Source organism: Callospermophilus lateralis, chromosome 11, assembly GCF_048772815.1.
Source record: "Callospermophilus lateralis isolate mCalLat2 chromosome 11, mCalLat2.hap1, whole genome shotgun sequence".
Lineage (NCBI taxonomy): Eukaryota > Metazoa > Chordata > Mammalia > Rodentia > Sciuridae > Callospermophilus > Callospermophilus lateralis.
The window spans coordinates 5,452,938-5,464,964 of NC_135315.1; the positions used below are offsets into that span (position 1 = coordinate 5,452,938).

The window sequence follows — 12,027 nt, forward strand, 5'->3', positions numbered from 1 at the left end:
ATCAGCAGTTACTTTCTCTGCAGTCAGCAGTTCACCACCTTTGCTAATGGTGCCAAGGAGGTCTGGAGTTGAGAGTAAAGGTGCTGGTGTGCCAGATCTGGGCCCGCCCACTCCCCATGCGTCCCGGGTTGGGCAAGGGTGGATGGGAACTCTTTCCCAGACTCCTTCCTGTGTCCCCCTTCAATTCCCTGCCCTCGTTTCTTTGACACTCTTTCAGCAGCGCTTCCCTCAAAGCGCGCGCGGTGGAGAACCCAGGCAGGGCGGGCGCGCAGAAGCCTCTTCAAGTCAGGCGGGGCCCGACATCCGAGGACCCGCGAGCGGGCTGCGCTGAGGCGGGCCGAGCCTAGGGAGGGACGTGGGGGGCGGGACCCTTGGCCTTAGTCCCAAAGGGCGGCGCCAGGCCGCGAACGGTCCGAGTCCCTCCCAGGCGGGAGCAGAACAGGCGGCGCCAGGCGGCCGCGAAGCCATGGACGGCAGCGGGCCTTTCAGCTGTCCCATCTGTCTCGAGCCGCTTCGGGAGCCGGTGACGCTGCCCTGCGGCCACAATTTCTGCCTCGCCTGCCTGGGCGCTCTCTGGCCGCACCGCAGCGCAGGAGGCACGGGCGGTTCCGGAGGCGCAGCCCGCTGCCCTCTGTGCCAGGAACCTTTCCCCGACGGCCTGCAGCTCCGCAAGAACCACACACTGTCCGAGCTGCTGCAGTTACGCCAGGGTTCGGGCCCGGCCATGCCCTCCCCGGCCCCAGCCCCTGCACGGCGCCCGACGCCGGAGCCCTCAGCGCCCAGCGCTCCCCCAAGCGCTCCGGAACCGTCTGCTCCATGCGAACAGGAGCCCTGGCCCGCCGGGGAAGAGCCCGTGCGCTGCGACGCGTGCCCCGAGGGCGCGGCCCTGCCTGCGGCGCTCTCCTGCCTCTCCTGCCTTGCCTCCTTCTGTCCCGCGCACCTGGGCCCGCACGAGCGCAGCCCCGCACTGCGCGGGCACCGCCTGGTGCCACCGCTGCGCCGGCTGGAGGAGAGTCTGTGTCCGCGCCACCTGCGGCCGCTGGAGCGCTACTGCCGCGTCGAGCGCGTGTGCCTGTGCGAGGCCTGCGCCGCCCAGGAGCACCGCGGCCACGAGCTCGTGACGCTGGAGCAAGAGCGCGCGCTCCAGGAGGTGGGGTGTGGGCACCTTAGGTGGCCGGCGGGGGGTGACTGGCTGTGTGCGAGCAGGCCGAAGGCCGTGGACCCTACACTCTTCTTGGGTTGTGTCTTAATCTCCTCTGAGGGTTTTACTCTCCCGGCTTGACAATGTTTGTCGCTCGCGGTGGTGGAGATGGGAAGGTGGGAAGGAGGGACTAGCGAGATTGCTAAAAAGGACGCCGCGAAGGGCGAGCAGGAGCAGGAGATCTGAAGCCAGGTTAGTGTCCTGGGGATGTGAGGCGGCTGGAAGCCGGGTTAGCCCCCAGAGCCTGGTAGGGGCGGGAGCTGCTGCTTCCTGCAAAGGCAGCGGAGCTGATGACGCTTGGCTCGGGCCAGTCCCAGCTCAGATTGCCTTAGGATGAGGCAGCCACTTTGGATGGGTGTGGCAGGCGACAGGAGTGCGACAGAGGGTGGGCTGGACACACAGATCCTCTGTCTAGCTGTTCCGGGCCCGGGCAGTGGTGGGAACATGTGCACAGCGTCCCGTCCCGCTACCTCCCGCCCCCAGTTTCCTTTGGCCTCTTGCCGGGTCCAGACGCCTCTGGCCTTGGGATTTTCCGTCTCTCCTGCCTGGAGCAGTGACTCATAAGACCCAGGGGATTTGCCCGGAATCCCCTTTATTCAGGCCTGGATTGGGGGTGCGGGCTCTTTGGGGACAGTGATCCCCACGGATTATGCCCTCTTGTGTGGTCACAGCCTCACCTCACTTTCTTCCCCGGTGGAGGAAATTCTCAAATTAATTTCAGCAACATTGAGATGGGTGGATAGCTGATGGCCCTGTCTTGGGGGCTGATCAGAGGAGAAGCAGACACCCACAGTCAGCCTGCTCCTCACCAGGAATTTGGTAATGGACCATCCTGGGCTGAAGGCACCCCTGGCATATTATGGGATATGATGGCCACTCTGATCCCACTGATCCACAGATATCTGGGACCTTTGTAGGGCTGGGGCCTTTCCCAGACCTGGTACTCAAAGAGGTGTCATCCACAGGCTGAGCAGCCCAAAGTCCTGAGTGCCGTGGAGGACCGCATGGATGAGCTGGGTGCATGCATTGCACAGTCCCGGCGGACAGTGGCCCTCATCAAGGTCAGACCCTCCCTAACCCCCATCCTGTGCACTGGCAGCAAGACCTTTCAACATAGTACAATCACTCCAAACAAGACCATGCTCAGGGCACTATCAGTCCCCATTAAGCATGAGCATCTCCCCTGACCTGTCACAGATCCAGCTCCTGCATTCCCCCAAGAGGGCAGGGTGGGCATGTGGAGACAAAGGCCAGGCCTGTTCCCTGCCCTCATTGCTGCCTCCACTGCTGTCCTTGCAGAGCGCCGCTGTAGCAGAGCGGGAGAGGGTGAGCCAGCTATTTGCCGAGGCTGCTGCCACCCTGCAGGGCTTCCAGACAGAGGTGCTAGGCTTCATCGAGGAGGGGGAGGCTGCCATGCTGGGCCGCTCCCAGGGCGACCTTCGGCGACAGGAGGAACAACGCAGCCGCCTAAGCCGGGCCCGCCACAACCTCGGTCAGGTCCCTGAAGCAGACTCAGTCAGCTTCCTGCAGGTGAGGGCCACCCTGGGGCCATCGTGGTGGGAGGTGGAGGTGGGGTCAGGGAATGCTTGGCTTTCTGGGGCTGTGCCAGCCTCCTGGTGGTGCTGCCCCGCCCCGGCCTGGAGGAACTGTGTCCAGTGGAGACTTAACCAGCACCTGTCTGGCACAGGAGCTCCTGGCACTACGGCTGGCCCTGGAAGAGGGGTGCGGCCCTGGACCTGGTCCCCCCAGGGAGCTCAGCTTCACCAAGTCCTCCCAAGCTGTCCGGGCAGTGAGAGATGTGCTGGTCTCGGCCTGTGCCAGCCAGTGGGAGCAGCTGCGGGGGCTGGGCAGCGATGACGGGCCACAGAAGCTGGGCTCAGAAGGTGAGTGTCCGACAGATGACTCACTGTTCCCTGGGCTCCTCACACAGGCCTCTGGGCCTGGTCCCCATTCAGGATGGAGGAGGGAAACTGCCTGGCACAGGGAGGGACCCCAAGCCCGCCAGGGACTGGAGCCACCATCCTCTGATGACCAGTTAGCTCTTTGGCTACAGCCCAGCTTCTAGCTTCAGAGGGGCTGAGACCCAAGGAGCAAGTGGAGTACAATTCAGACATAGACCTGTAGGAGCCCACCAGGTGGCATGTGTGGATGTGTATCTGTCCCCAGGTGGCTTTGAGAGGAAGGCAGGCAGAGGGAGTTGCAGTCACAGGTTCTGGGGTGGGCACTGTGCTCAGCCTAGCCTTGGGAGTCTGGGGGATATGCTTGCCACTGTCCCTTCTTCTGCAGCTGACAGCGAGTCCCAGGACCCTGATAGCACGAACCACCTGGAGAGTGACATTCCCAGGGACTATTTCCTCAAGTGTAAGTAGACACTGCCTTCCTGTTCCCATGGGGGTCTCATAAACAGGCCCCAGCATGGTCCTGACACCAGGAGTTTGGACTCCCCTCCATAGTTCCTGGGGTGAATGAAGTCAGCGTGGTGTTGAGTTATGCTGGTTGCAATAGAGGGGTGAGGCTGTGTTTAAGGGGGGTGGGCACCTGTGGGGGGACCATCTCATCTGAGTCTGGCCCTGAGCCCTGCATCTCTCTTCCATCTGTGGGTTCAGTCGCCTACATCGTGGACTTGGATAGTGACACGGCAGATAAGTTCCTGCAACTATTTGGAACCAAAGGTGTCAAGAGAGTGCTGTGTCCCATCAATTACCCTGAGTCGCCCACCCGCTTCACCCACTGCGAACAGGTGCTGGGGGAAGGCGCCCTGGACCGTGGCACCTACTACTGGGAGGTAGAGATCATTGAGGGCTGGGTTAGCGTGGGGGTCATGGCCGAAGGCTTCTCCCCACAAGAGCCCTATGACCGGGGCCGGCTGGGCCGCAACGCATACTCCTGCTGCCTGCAGTGGAATGGACGCAACTTCTCTGTCTGGTTCCACGGGCTGGAGGCGGCTCTCCCCGAGCCCTTCTCACCCACGGTCGGAATCTGCCTGGAGTACGCCGACCGGGCCTTGACTTTCTATGCCGTACGCGATGGCAAGATGAGCCTTCTGAGGAGGTTGAAGGCCTCCCGGCCGCGCCGGAGTGGTGTTCTGGCCTCTCCTGCAGACCCCTTCCAGAGCCGCCTGGACAGCCACTTTGCAGGGCTCTTCGCTCACAGGCTCAAGCCTGCCTTCTTCCTGGAGAGTGTGGATGCCCATCTGCAGATCGGGCCCCTCAAGAAGTCCTGCATATCCGTGCTAAAGCGGAGGTGATGTGGGGCCAGCCTCCTGCAGCAGCCCAGCCCTTAGGGGCTGGAATTTTGAGGTCCATCTTGCCCCCAGGGAGCCTTCGAGGCCTCGCCCAGCCTCTCACTTCTAGAGGCTTCCACTTTCTATAACTGGGCCTTCCACCCCTCAGGGAGGAGGACCCCTGTCCTTGTTTCTGGAAGAGAAAGCTTCAGCTGGGATGGATCCAGTCTGCCCCAACCCCTCCTTTTCCAGGTTTTTAGACCAGTGCCAGACACACAGTAGGTGCTCAATAAACGTTTGCTGAATGGATGACTCCCTTTTTAGTCACTCTTTTTAAAAATCCACAGGACTTCTCAGCTTTTAACAGCTGGCCTAATGTGGGCAGGTGAGAGGCGGAACACAGCCCCTTCAGGGCACCCCCACTCCCTAGTTCTCCGCAGGGGCAGCCAGAGGTGGCTTCTTCCACAGGCTCCAGCCCCACAGTCACCCTGGCGTCTCCCATGTTTGCTCTGGACAGCCCAGCTCTTACCAGCTCTTTTCATTCTTGAAGCCACAGCCAGGTCTGGACCTGCACTTTGCCGGCCAGAATAAAACACAGAGGTCACCCTAACCCCCCAAAGAGCAGAGCAGGACACCTGGGGAAGGACAAGAGTGGAGACCTGGGCTTCTTTCACATACACACCTCAGCCAGAGAGCTGTGTGATTCAGACCACTCCAGGGTGTGGCTGGAGCAGAGAACATTGACAAATTAGGTCCCCTGTCCTCTCCTGGAGACAGCCTGGGCCTCAGGTCTCCACGGGCAGCTGTGTATCTGCACCACAACACTGGTCCTCCAGTCTGGGGACCCCAGGGCCCGGCGCAGCAGGAGGGGCTCCGGCTGTCCTGCTCTGAGGAGGGCTCGGGACTCTCTGCAGGGCCCCCTGCCTGGCCCCCTGCCTGTCCTGGGTCTCTCCAGCCTGCCAGGCACCTGGGTTTCCAGGTCAGCTCCCTCTGTGTTCTCCAAGGCCCAGTGCACCCTAGAATGGGCCTGGAGGGCAAGGGGCAGACAGAGAGGCCTCCCAGGCATCAGGTGAGGTCAGGCAGGACAATGGGTGAGTTATACAGCCAGACAGCAAGGCCATACAAGTCCTGCCCCAGGCCTCCGCAGCTAAAAATAGGCCTCCCTTGCAGCCTGGGGGCGGTGGCCAGGATGTTGTTTTTCCAGGCGGGGCCTCTGCTCCTGGTGCTGTGTGTTTCAGCCCCGTTCCCATGGCAGCCAGGGTCCCACAGGTCCCAGCTCACCCAGCAAGGGGCCACTCCACTGCTCCAGTGTAGCTGGGACTTCCTAGAGCCTCTCCCCACCTGCTGCTAGCCTCCACCTTCCAAGGCCTTGCCTGCCCTCGGCTACCTGCTCTGGCTCATCTCCTCCCTCAGCTTGGCACATCCACCATCTCTTACTGGAGAACCCTCTGCTCCCAGACCCTGTAGGAAGCCCTGACATGTCCTGGAATGTCAGTTTGTCAAACAGGCCTGGAGCTTCTTTGGTGGAATTTTGAAGCCAGATTTAAAATTAGGTAGTCAGTGTAGTTAGGTAAATCGGGTCTAAATGGAGGCCATGTTGAGAATGAATTCCTGGAAAAGTTAAGCAACTCTCGGAATGTTAATGAAGCCCAGGAAACAGTCCTAACAGATTTGAAGATAGCCCATCCCAAAGAAATGTTAATGAACAGCAAACTTGACTCCAAAGTGCCCTGAATTACTTCTTTGGCCCACCTGTGTCCCAACCCTTCCCACCTACATTCCATCACCAAAAACTATAAAAAGGGGAACACATTCGCCCTTCAAGGGATTCCACCTCTTGGGTCCCCTTCTTCCTCCGGGAGAAGTCTTTTCTGCTGTCCTTTAATAAACTTCTAATTTCCACTCTGACCTTGCCTCGGCGTGCTTCTCTGGTGTTATTCTTCAACATTGGGGAAGCAACAGCGGTAACAATTTGACCTGACTGCTCACATCCGTGGCCACAACCACCCACAAGTGTGCCACTTGCAACTTTCAAAGATTGGCGTGGAGCCTGTGAGACAAGCTTCTCAATCCCCAATCCCAGCACCACAGTTTTACAATTTAGGGTGGGGGATTGGTTCGCCCGTGGCTGCATACCTTTCAAGAGGCTGGGGCTGGGCTGAGGCTGGGGCTGGGGCCCAGGCTTCGGAAGCTCCAGTTTGGAGTGTGATCGATAACCCTGCTCTTCACCTGTGACCCTAGGAGAGTGCTAGAGAGGGAATTTCTGGGAGAGGGGTGCCTTTGTGTGTCTGCGTGTGTGTGTGTGTGTGTGTGTGTGTGTGAGAGAGAGAGAGAGAGAGAGAGAGAGAGACAGGTGTGCATTAGTGTCTGTCTGAGTGTCTGCCTGTATGGTGTGAGAGTGTGGATGCAGTCCAGGGTCTTGCAACAACACTCTGAGAAGACCCAGGAGGCTGGGCTAGGTGGGCTAAGGGGGGAGGAAGCAGGGTGGGAGCCCTCCCCCCCACCCCCTGCCAACACTTTAGTCAGAGATGATTTTACTTAATAAAACCTGAACCACAGATCTAGTCCCACTACCATTTATAGATGAATCCGAGGCTCAGAGGCAGCAAGTAGCTGCCCAAGGCTGCCCTATCCAGGCCATTCTCTCCGCATTCCACATCTTAGGTGTGTCCTGTGCTTAGAAATGTCTAAACACACCACACACACACACACACACACACACACACACAGCCCTGCCTCCCAGCATTGTGCCCTGTGTAAGGGTTGCTCTCTGCCAGGCCCTAGTTCCCACGGTCCCCAGAGTCTTGGCAGAGCTGCCCGAGGGTCTGTGGTCTCAGAAGCTCCTGCCAGAGGCCCTGCCAGTCTAGACAATGGTGGGGGGTGAAGGTTTGGAGCTGTGGTGCTGTGAGCCGAACATGGCTCTTCTGGGCCAGGCACAGAGCCAACCTCTACTTGAGCCTTTTTTCTGTGGGAAATATGCCCCAGAGTTCCAAACCCAGTGGAGAAAGGGCCTCCGCATCACTCCCCTCTGGGCAGCTGGAGACGGCCAGTTCCTGTAGCCCTCCCGGAGCGCAGGGAGGCCCACAGTCCTCTTCTGGCTCTTCTCAGTCCCCTCCCAAGGCCCAAGGAACACTCCCCTCCCCTCCTCGGAGGCACAGAGGGTGAGGCTGGACTGTGGCTAAACTGAGGGCCTGGCCAGGAAGATGGGGCTGACCTGGGCGTGGTTGAGGTTTGCAGACAGCTCTTTTGGGCTGTAGCTTGTTTTTGCCCCAGGGAGAAAAAGAGCCCTGAGCTGCAGAGTCCGTGTCCCATCGGCCCCACACCCAGCACACGTCCCCCTGCGAGGCCAACTTCAGAATCTAGAACACAGGCCCATTCATTCACTTTCTGCACAGTCACACCTTCTGGAAGATGCATAAGAACTGCAGCGTGACTGGGCTTGGAAACAGGCCTGTAATCCCAGGGATTCAGGAGGCTGAGGCAAGTGGATCACAAGTTCAAGACCAACCTGGGCCACTTAGCAAGACCCTGTCTCAAAATAAAAACAAAAAGGGCCAGAGATGTGACTCACTGGTAGAACACCCCGGGTTCAGTGCCCCCGTACCTGGGGGTCAGGGGAAGAAGGGCAGGACGGTGGCTGGGGTGTAGACTGCTTGCCTAGGATGGAAGAGGTCCTGAGTTCAATTCCCAGCACCGCAAAACAACCAAAAGCAAATGAACCAAACCCCAAAGAGAACAGCAGAAGGCCCTGGGTCGTCTTCAGGGGCTCAGGATGGAGAACCTCCATGTCCTTTGCAAGTGCATTTAGAGAAGGGGTTGCCGAGGGAGCCCGCACCACAGAGGACACGGGCCCAGAGGAATACCAAGCCCGCACTGAGGCAGGAAGGCACTAGTCTTCACAAGGCTGTCTACTTTCTCTTTTTTAAGGTTCTTTGTTACACAATACCTTTATTTATTTATCTATTTTTATCTGTTACTGAGGATCAAACCCAGGGCCTCACATGTGCTAGCCAAGCACTCTTCCATTGAGCTACAGTGCCAGCCCCTGGAGACCTTATCTTTAAATGATATTCAAATTTTGAATTTTACTGTAGAATACCTCAGATCTTGCTTTAATATACAAACAATGTTTTGTTGTTGTTGTTGTTGTTGTTTTGTTTTGTTTTGATCCAGCATCAGAAAATGGTTTTGTGTGTGAGTTCTGGAATCAGAAATTTGGACAGCGGGTGTATTTAATGCTACAACTGGCCCAGCACATGCTTAGTGTGCATGGGCCCTGGATTCAAGCCCCAGCCTCACGAAACGAAATCAAACCAACCAACAAAACAAGAAGGGGCTGGAGCTGGGGCTCAGTGGTTGCGCACTTGCCTGGGTTCAGTTCTCAGCACCACATATAAATAAATAAAAATAAAGGTCTAGGGGCTGGGGTTGTGGCTCAGTGGTAGAAGGCTCACCTAGCATGTGTGAGGTCCTAGGTTCGATCCTCAGCACCACATGAAAATAAATAAATAAAATAAGGTATTGTGTCCAACTACAACTAAAAATTAAATAAAAAATAGGACTATTAACAACTAAATATATATATATATATATATATATATATATATATATATATGTGTGTGTGTGTGTGTGTGTGTGTGTGTAATATATTAAAAACAACAACAAAGAGAATCAGAAAATCTTGGCTAAACATTCTACTTCAGTCATTTCCTGTGTGCCTTCAAGCAAGGCACTCAGCTTCTCTGTGTCTCAGCCTCCCCTATCCTCCTTGAGCTCCCTGTTATAGAGGCGTCCTTCCAGCCCTTGCTCCTCAGTGTAGGGGTGCAGCATCTTCAGATGTGACCCCACCTCTCTCTAGCTCTCTGGGATTTGGGAGGCAGAGAAGTGGGAATGAACAGCAGAGGTTTTTATAAACACCCCTCCAGCAGGAATCGCTCAGAAGGAACCTGGCAGCTGTATCTGGGGAAGTTGAACTTGACAGAGGCTGGGAGCCTCAGGGTGCGGCCCATCTCCACAGCAACCAGAAACAGCCCCAGATGAGCAGATGAGTGCTGGCCCTGCCTCCTGATGTAGGAGCAGGGAACTTGTGTTCCCATAATACCCACAGCCAAAAAAGGACCTACCCTGAAATAACTCAGGTCCACATCACCAGCATGTCCCTTGGAATCTGCCACTCCATCACAGCTCGGCTAGCACAAACGGCAGAAAGCTGAGAGCCACCAAATGCTTTCTTTTTTCTCTCTGACTTATTTGAAGACTACAACTGGCTGGGTGAAAAAAAATAAATAAATTTAAAAAATAAAAAACCTCAGTGTATTAAGCATGAATCTGTTCCATAACACTCAGATGCAAGAAATATCCACTTTGATATTTATCCTAATAAATCTAATAAAACTTGAAACTGGGCATGGTGGTGCATGTCTGTAATCTCAGCAGTTCTGGAGGCTGAGGCAGGAGGATTGCAAGTTCGAGGCAGGCCAGCCTCAGAAATTTAGTGAGGCCTAAGCATCTAAAGACCCTGTCTCAAAATAAAATATTAACAAAGGGCTGTGGGTGGATGTGCCTCAGTGGTTAAGTGCCCCTGGGTTCAATCCCCAGTACCAAATAAATAAATTAAATTAAAATAAATAAATAAAACAAAACAGCAAAAAACCAAAGAGCTACTCTTTGCTAAGGGGGTGGAAAGTTCAACCTCAGGCAGGTTTGGAGACCCCTGCCTTTGGCGGAATTGTAATCTGGGGTTTACACGGTACCCGGAGGATGGGGGAGCTTCCTGTCTCCTGCCCACCGAGGCTGCTGCTGGAAGGCTCACTGTCACAGCCCGAAGTGCTCTGTGCTGTGGCCTCTCTCCTGGGCCAAGGTTTGGGGATCATGCCACACCACTGTGCCTCACTCCAAACCCACAACAAAGTATGACAAACCAGGTGGCCCAGGCAATCCAAATGCTTTGCATAGCGCTGAAGGCCAAGCATCCCAAATCAAGGTGTCCGCAGGCTTTGTTCTTTCTGGAGGCTGTGAGAGGACAGGTCCCATGCTATTTTCTCTCAGCTCCTGGCGGTTGGCTGGCGGACAACATGGGCTACCATCCTTGACTTGTAGACCTCTACCTTTGTCCCTGCACAGCAATCTCCCTGGGCAGGTCTGTGTCTTGAGTTTCCCCTTCTTCTGAGGGCCCCTGTCACACTGAACTAGGTCCCAAAGACCACACCTTAACTATGTCTTCAACAACCCGTTTCCCAGTAAGGCCACATTCTGAGGGACTTGGGGTTGGGAGGAAGGAACACAATTCAGCACATGCTCTGTGACACTGTAACTGGAGCTCCACCAGCCCCACATCAGCCCCATTTCTCCCTGGGTTGCTGCTTCCTGCCAGGCCCTGTCCAGGGGGGCGGGGCTCCAGGAAGGCCTGTGGCTGGGCCCCGCCTCCCCCAGACACCTGGAATCCAGTGGAATCCAGTTCCTCTGTTTTCTGACCCTTGCAGAACCCACTCCTGAGCCCAAAGAGACACCAGCACCAGCCAGCAGATGCCCTCTCCTCAGTCCCCTGGGCTTTTCATCCAAGTTTACTTGTTTTAATGAAATTGCAACATTTTCTTTGGTCTCCTGGCCCTGGGCTAGTGACCACTTCTTGAGCTATGTTATCTTTATGACACCTTAGAATGCTTTGTTCTACATTTTCAGTTATCTAGTTCCTTCTGGCAATATGACATGTCTAACTTTATGCCTAGCTAATTCTTTTTTTCCCCCAGTACTGCAGATTGAATTTAGGGATACTATTAACCACTGAGCTACATCCCTAACACTTTGGAATTAATTGATCAATTAATTTGGTACTGAGGATTGAAACCAGGGGAGCTAACTTCTGAGTGAAATGCCTAACCTTTTAATTTTTAAAAAAATTTTAACTATTTAATTTATTTATTTACTTATTTTGGTACTGAGGATTGAACCCAAGGGCGCTTAACCATGCTGAGCCACATCGTCAGCCCTTTTTTTAAAATTTTATCTTGAGACAGGACCTCACTCAATTGCTTAGGGTCTCACTCAATTGCTGAGGCTGGCTTTGAACTCACAATCCCCCTGTCTTAGCCTCCTGAGCCTCTGGGATTATAGGCCTGCGCCCCCACTCTCAGTTATTAGCAACTTTTTAAACTGACAAAATACAATAGAAAAAAATCAGAGTACAACATGCTATGAAATAAAAACCTCTCTCAAATAACTTAAATATCAAAAGGAACAAATAACAATAAAGGAAAAAAAATAAATGAAGAAAAAAAAAAATCACCTGAGCAGGATGCAGGGATACACATCTGTAATTCCAGAAACTAGGGAGGCTGAGGCAGGAGGAACACAAGTTTGAGGACAGCCTCAGCAACTCAGTGAGAACCTATCACAAAATAAAAAAAGGTCTGGGGATGCAGCTCAGTGGTTAAGTGTTTCTGGGATCATTCCCAGTACCACCAAAAACAAATAAACAAACAAAAAAACTGTCCCACACATGGTGTGGGCAATGTTTTTGTTGTTTTTAGCTGTCAAAATTCGAAGTCTCAGGCTGGGGTTGTAGCTCAGTGGCAGAGCACTTGCCTAGCACGTGTGAGGCCCT

At 55.0% G+C, this 12,027-nt stretch overlaps 1 protein-coding gene across 1 annotated transcript; it reads left to right on the forward strand.

The window, feature by feature from the left end:
• The first annotated feature begins 447 nt into the window (after positions 1 to 447).
• Positions 448 to 4,727, forward strand: Trim47 (tripartite motif containing 47). The gene is made up of 6 exons (XM_076870052.1): positions 448 to 1,150; positions 2,167 to 2,262; positions 2,501 to 2,731; positions 2,889 to 3,084; positions 3,488 to 3,562; positions 3,808 to 4,727. The coding sequence occupies exons 1-6, from the start codon at positions 467 to 469 to the stop codon at positions 4,446 to 4,448; spliced, it is 1,923 nt and encodes a 640-aa protein (XP_076726167.1). The 5' UTR covers positions 448 to 466; the 3' UTR covers positions 4,449 to 4,727.
• The last annotated feature ends 7,300 nt before the right edge of the window (positions 4,728 to 12,027 follow it).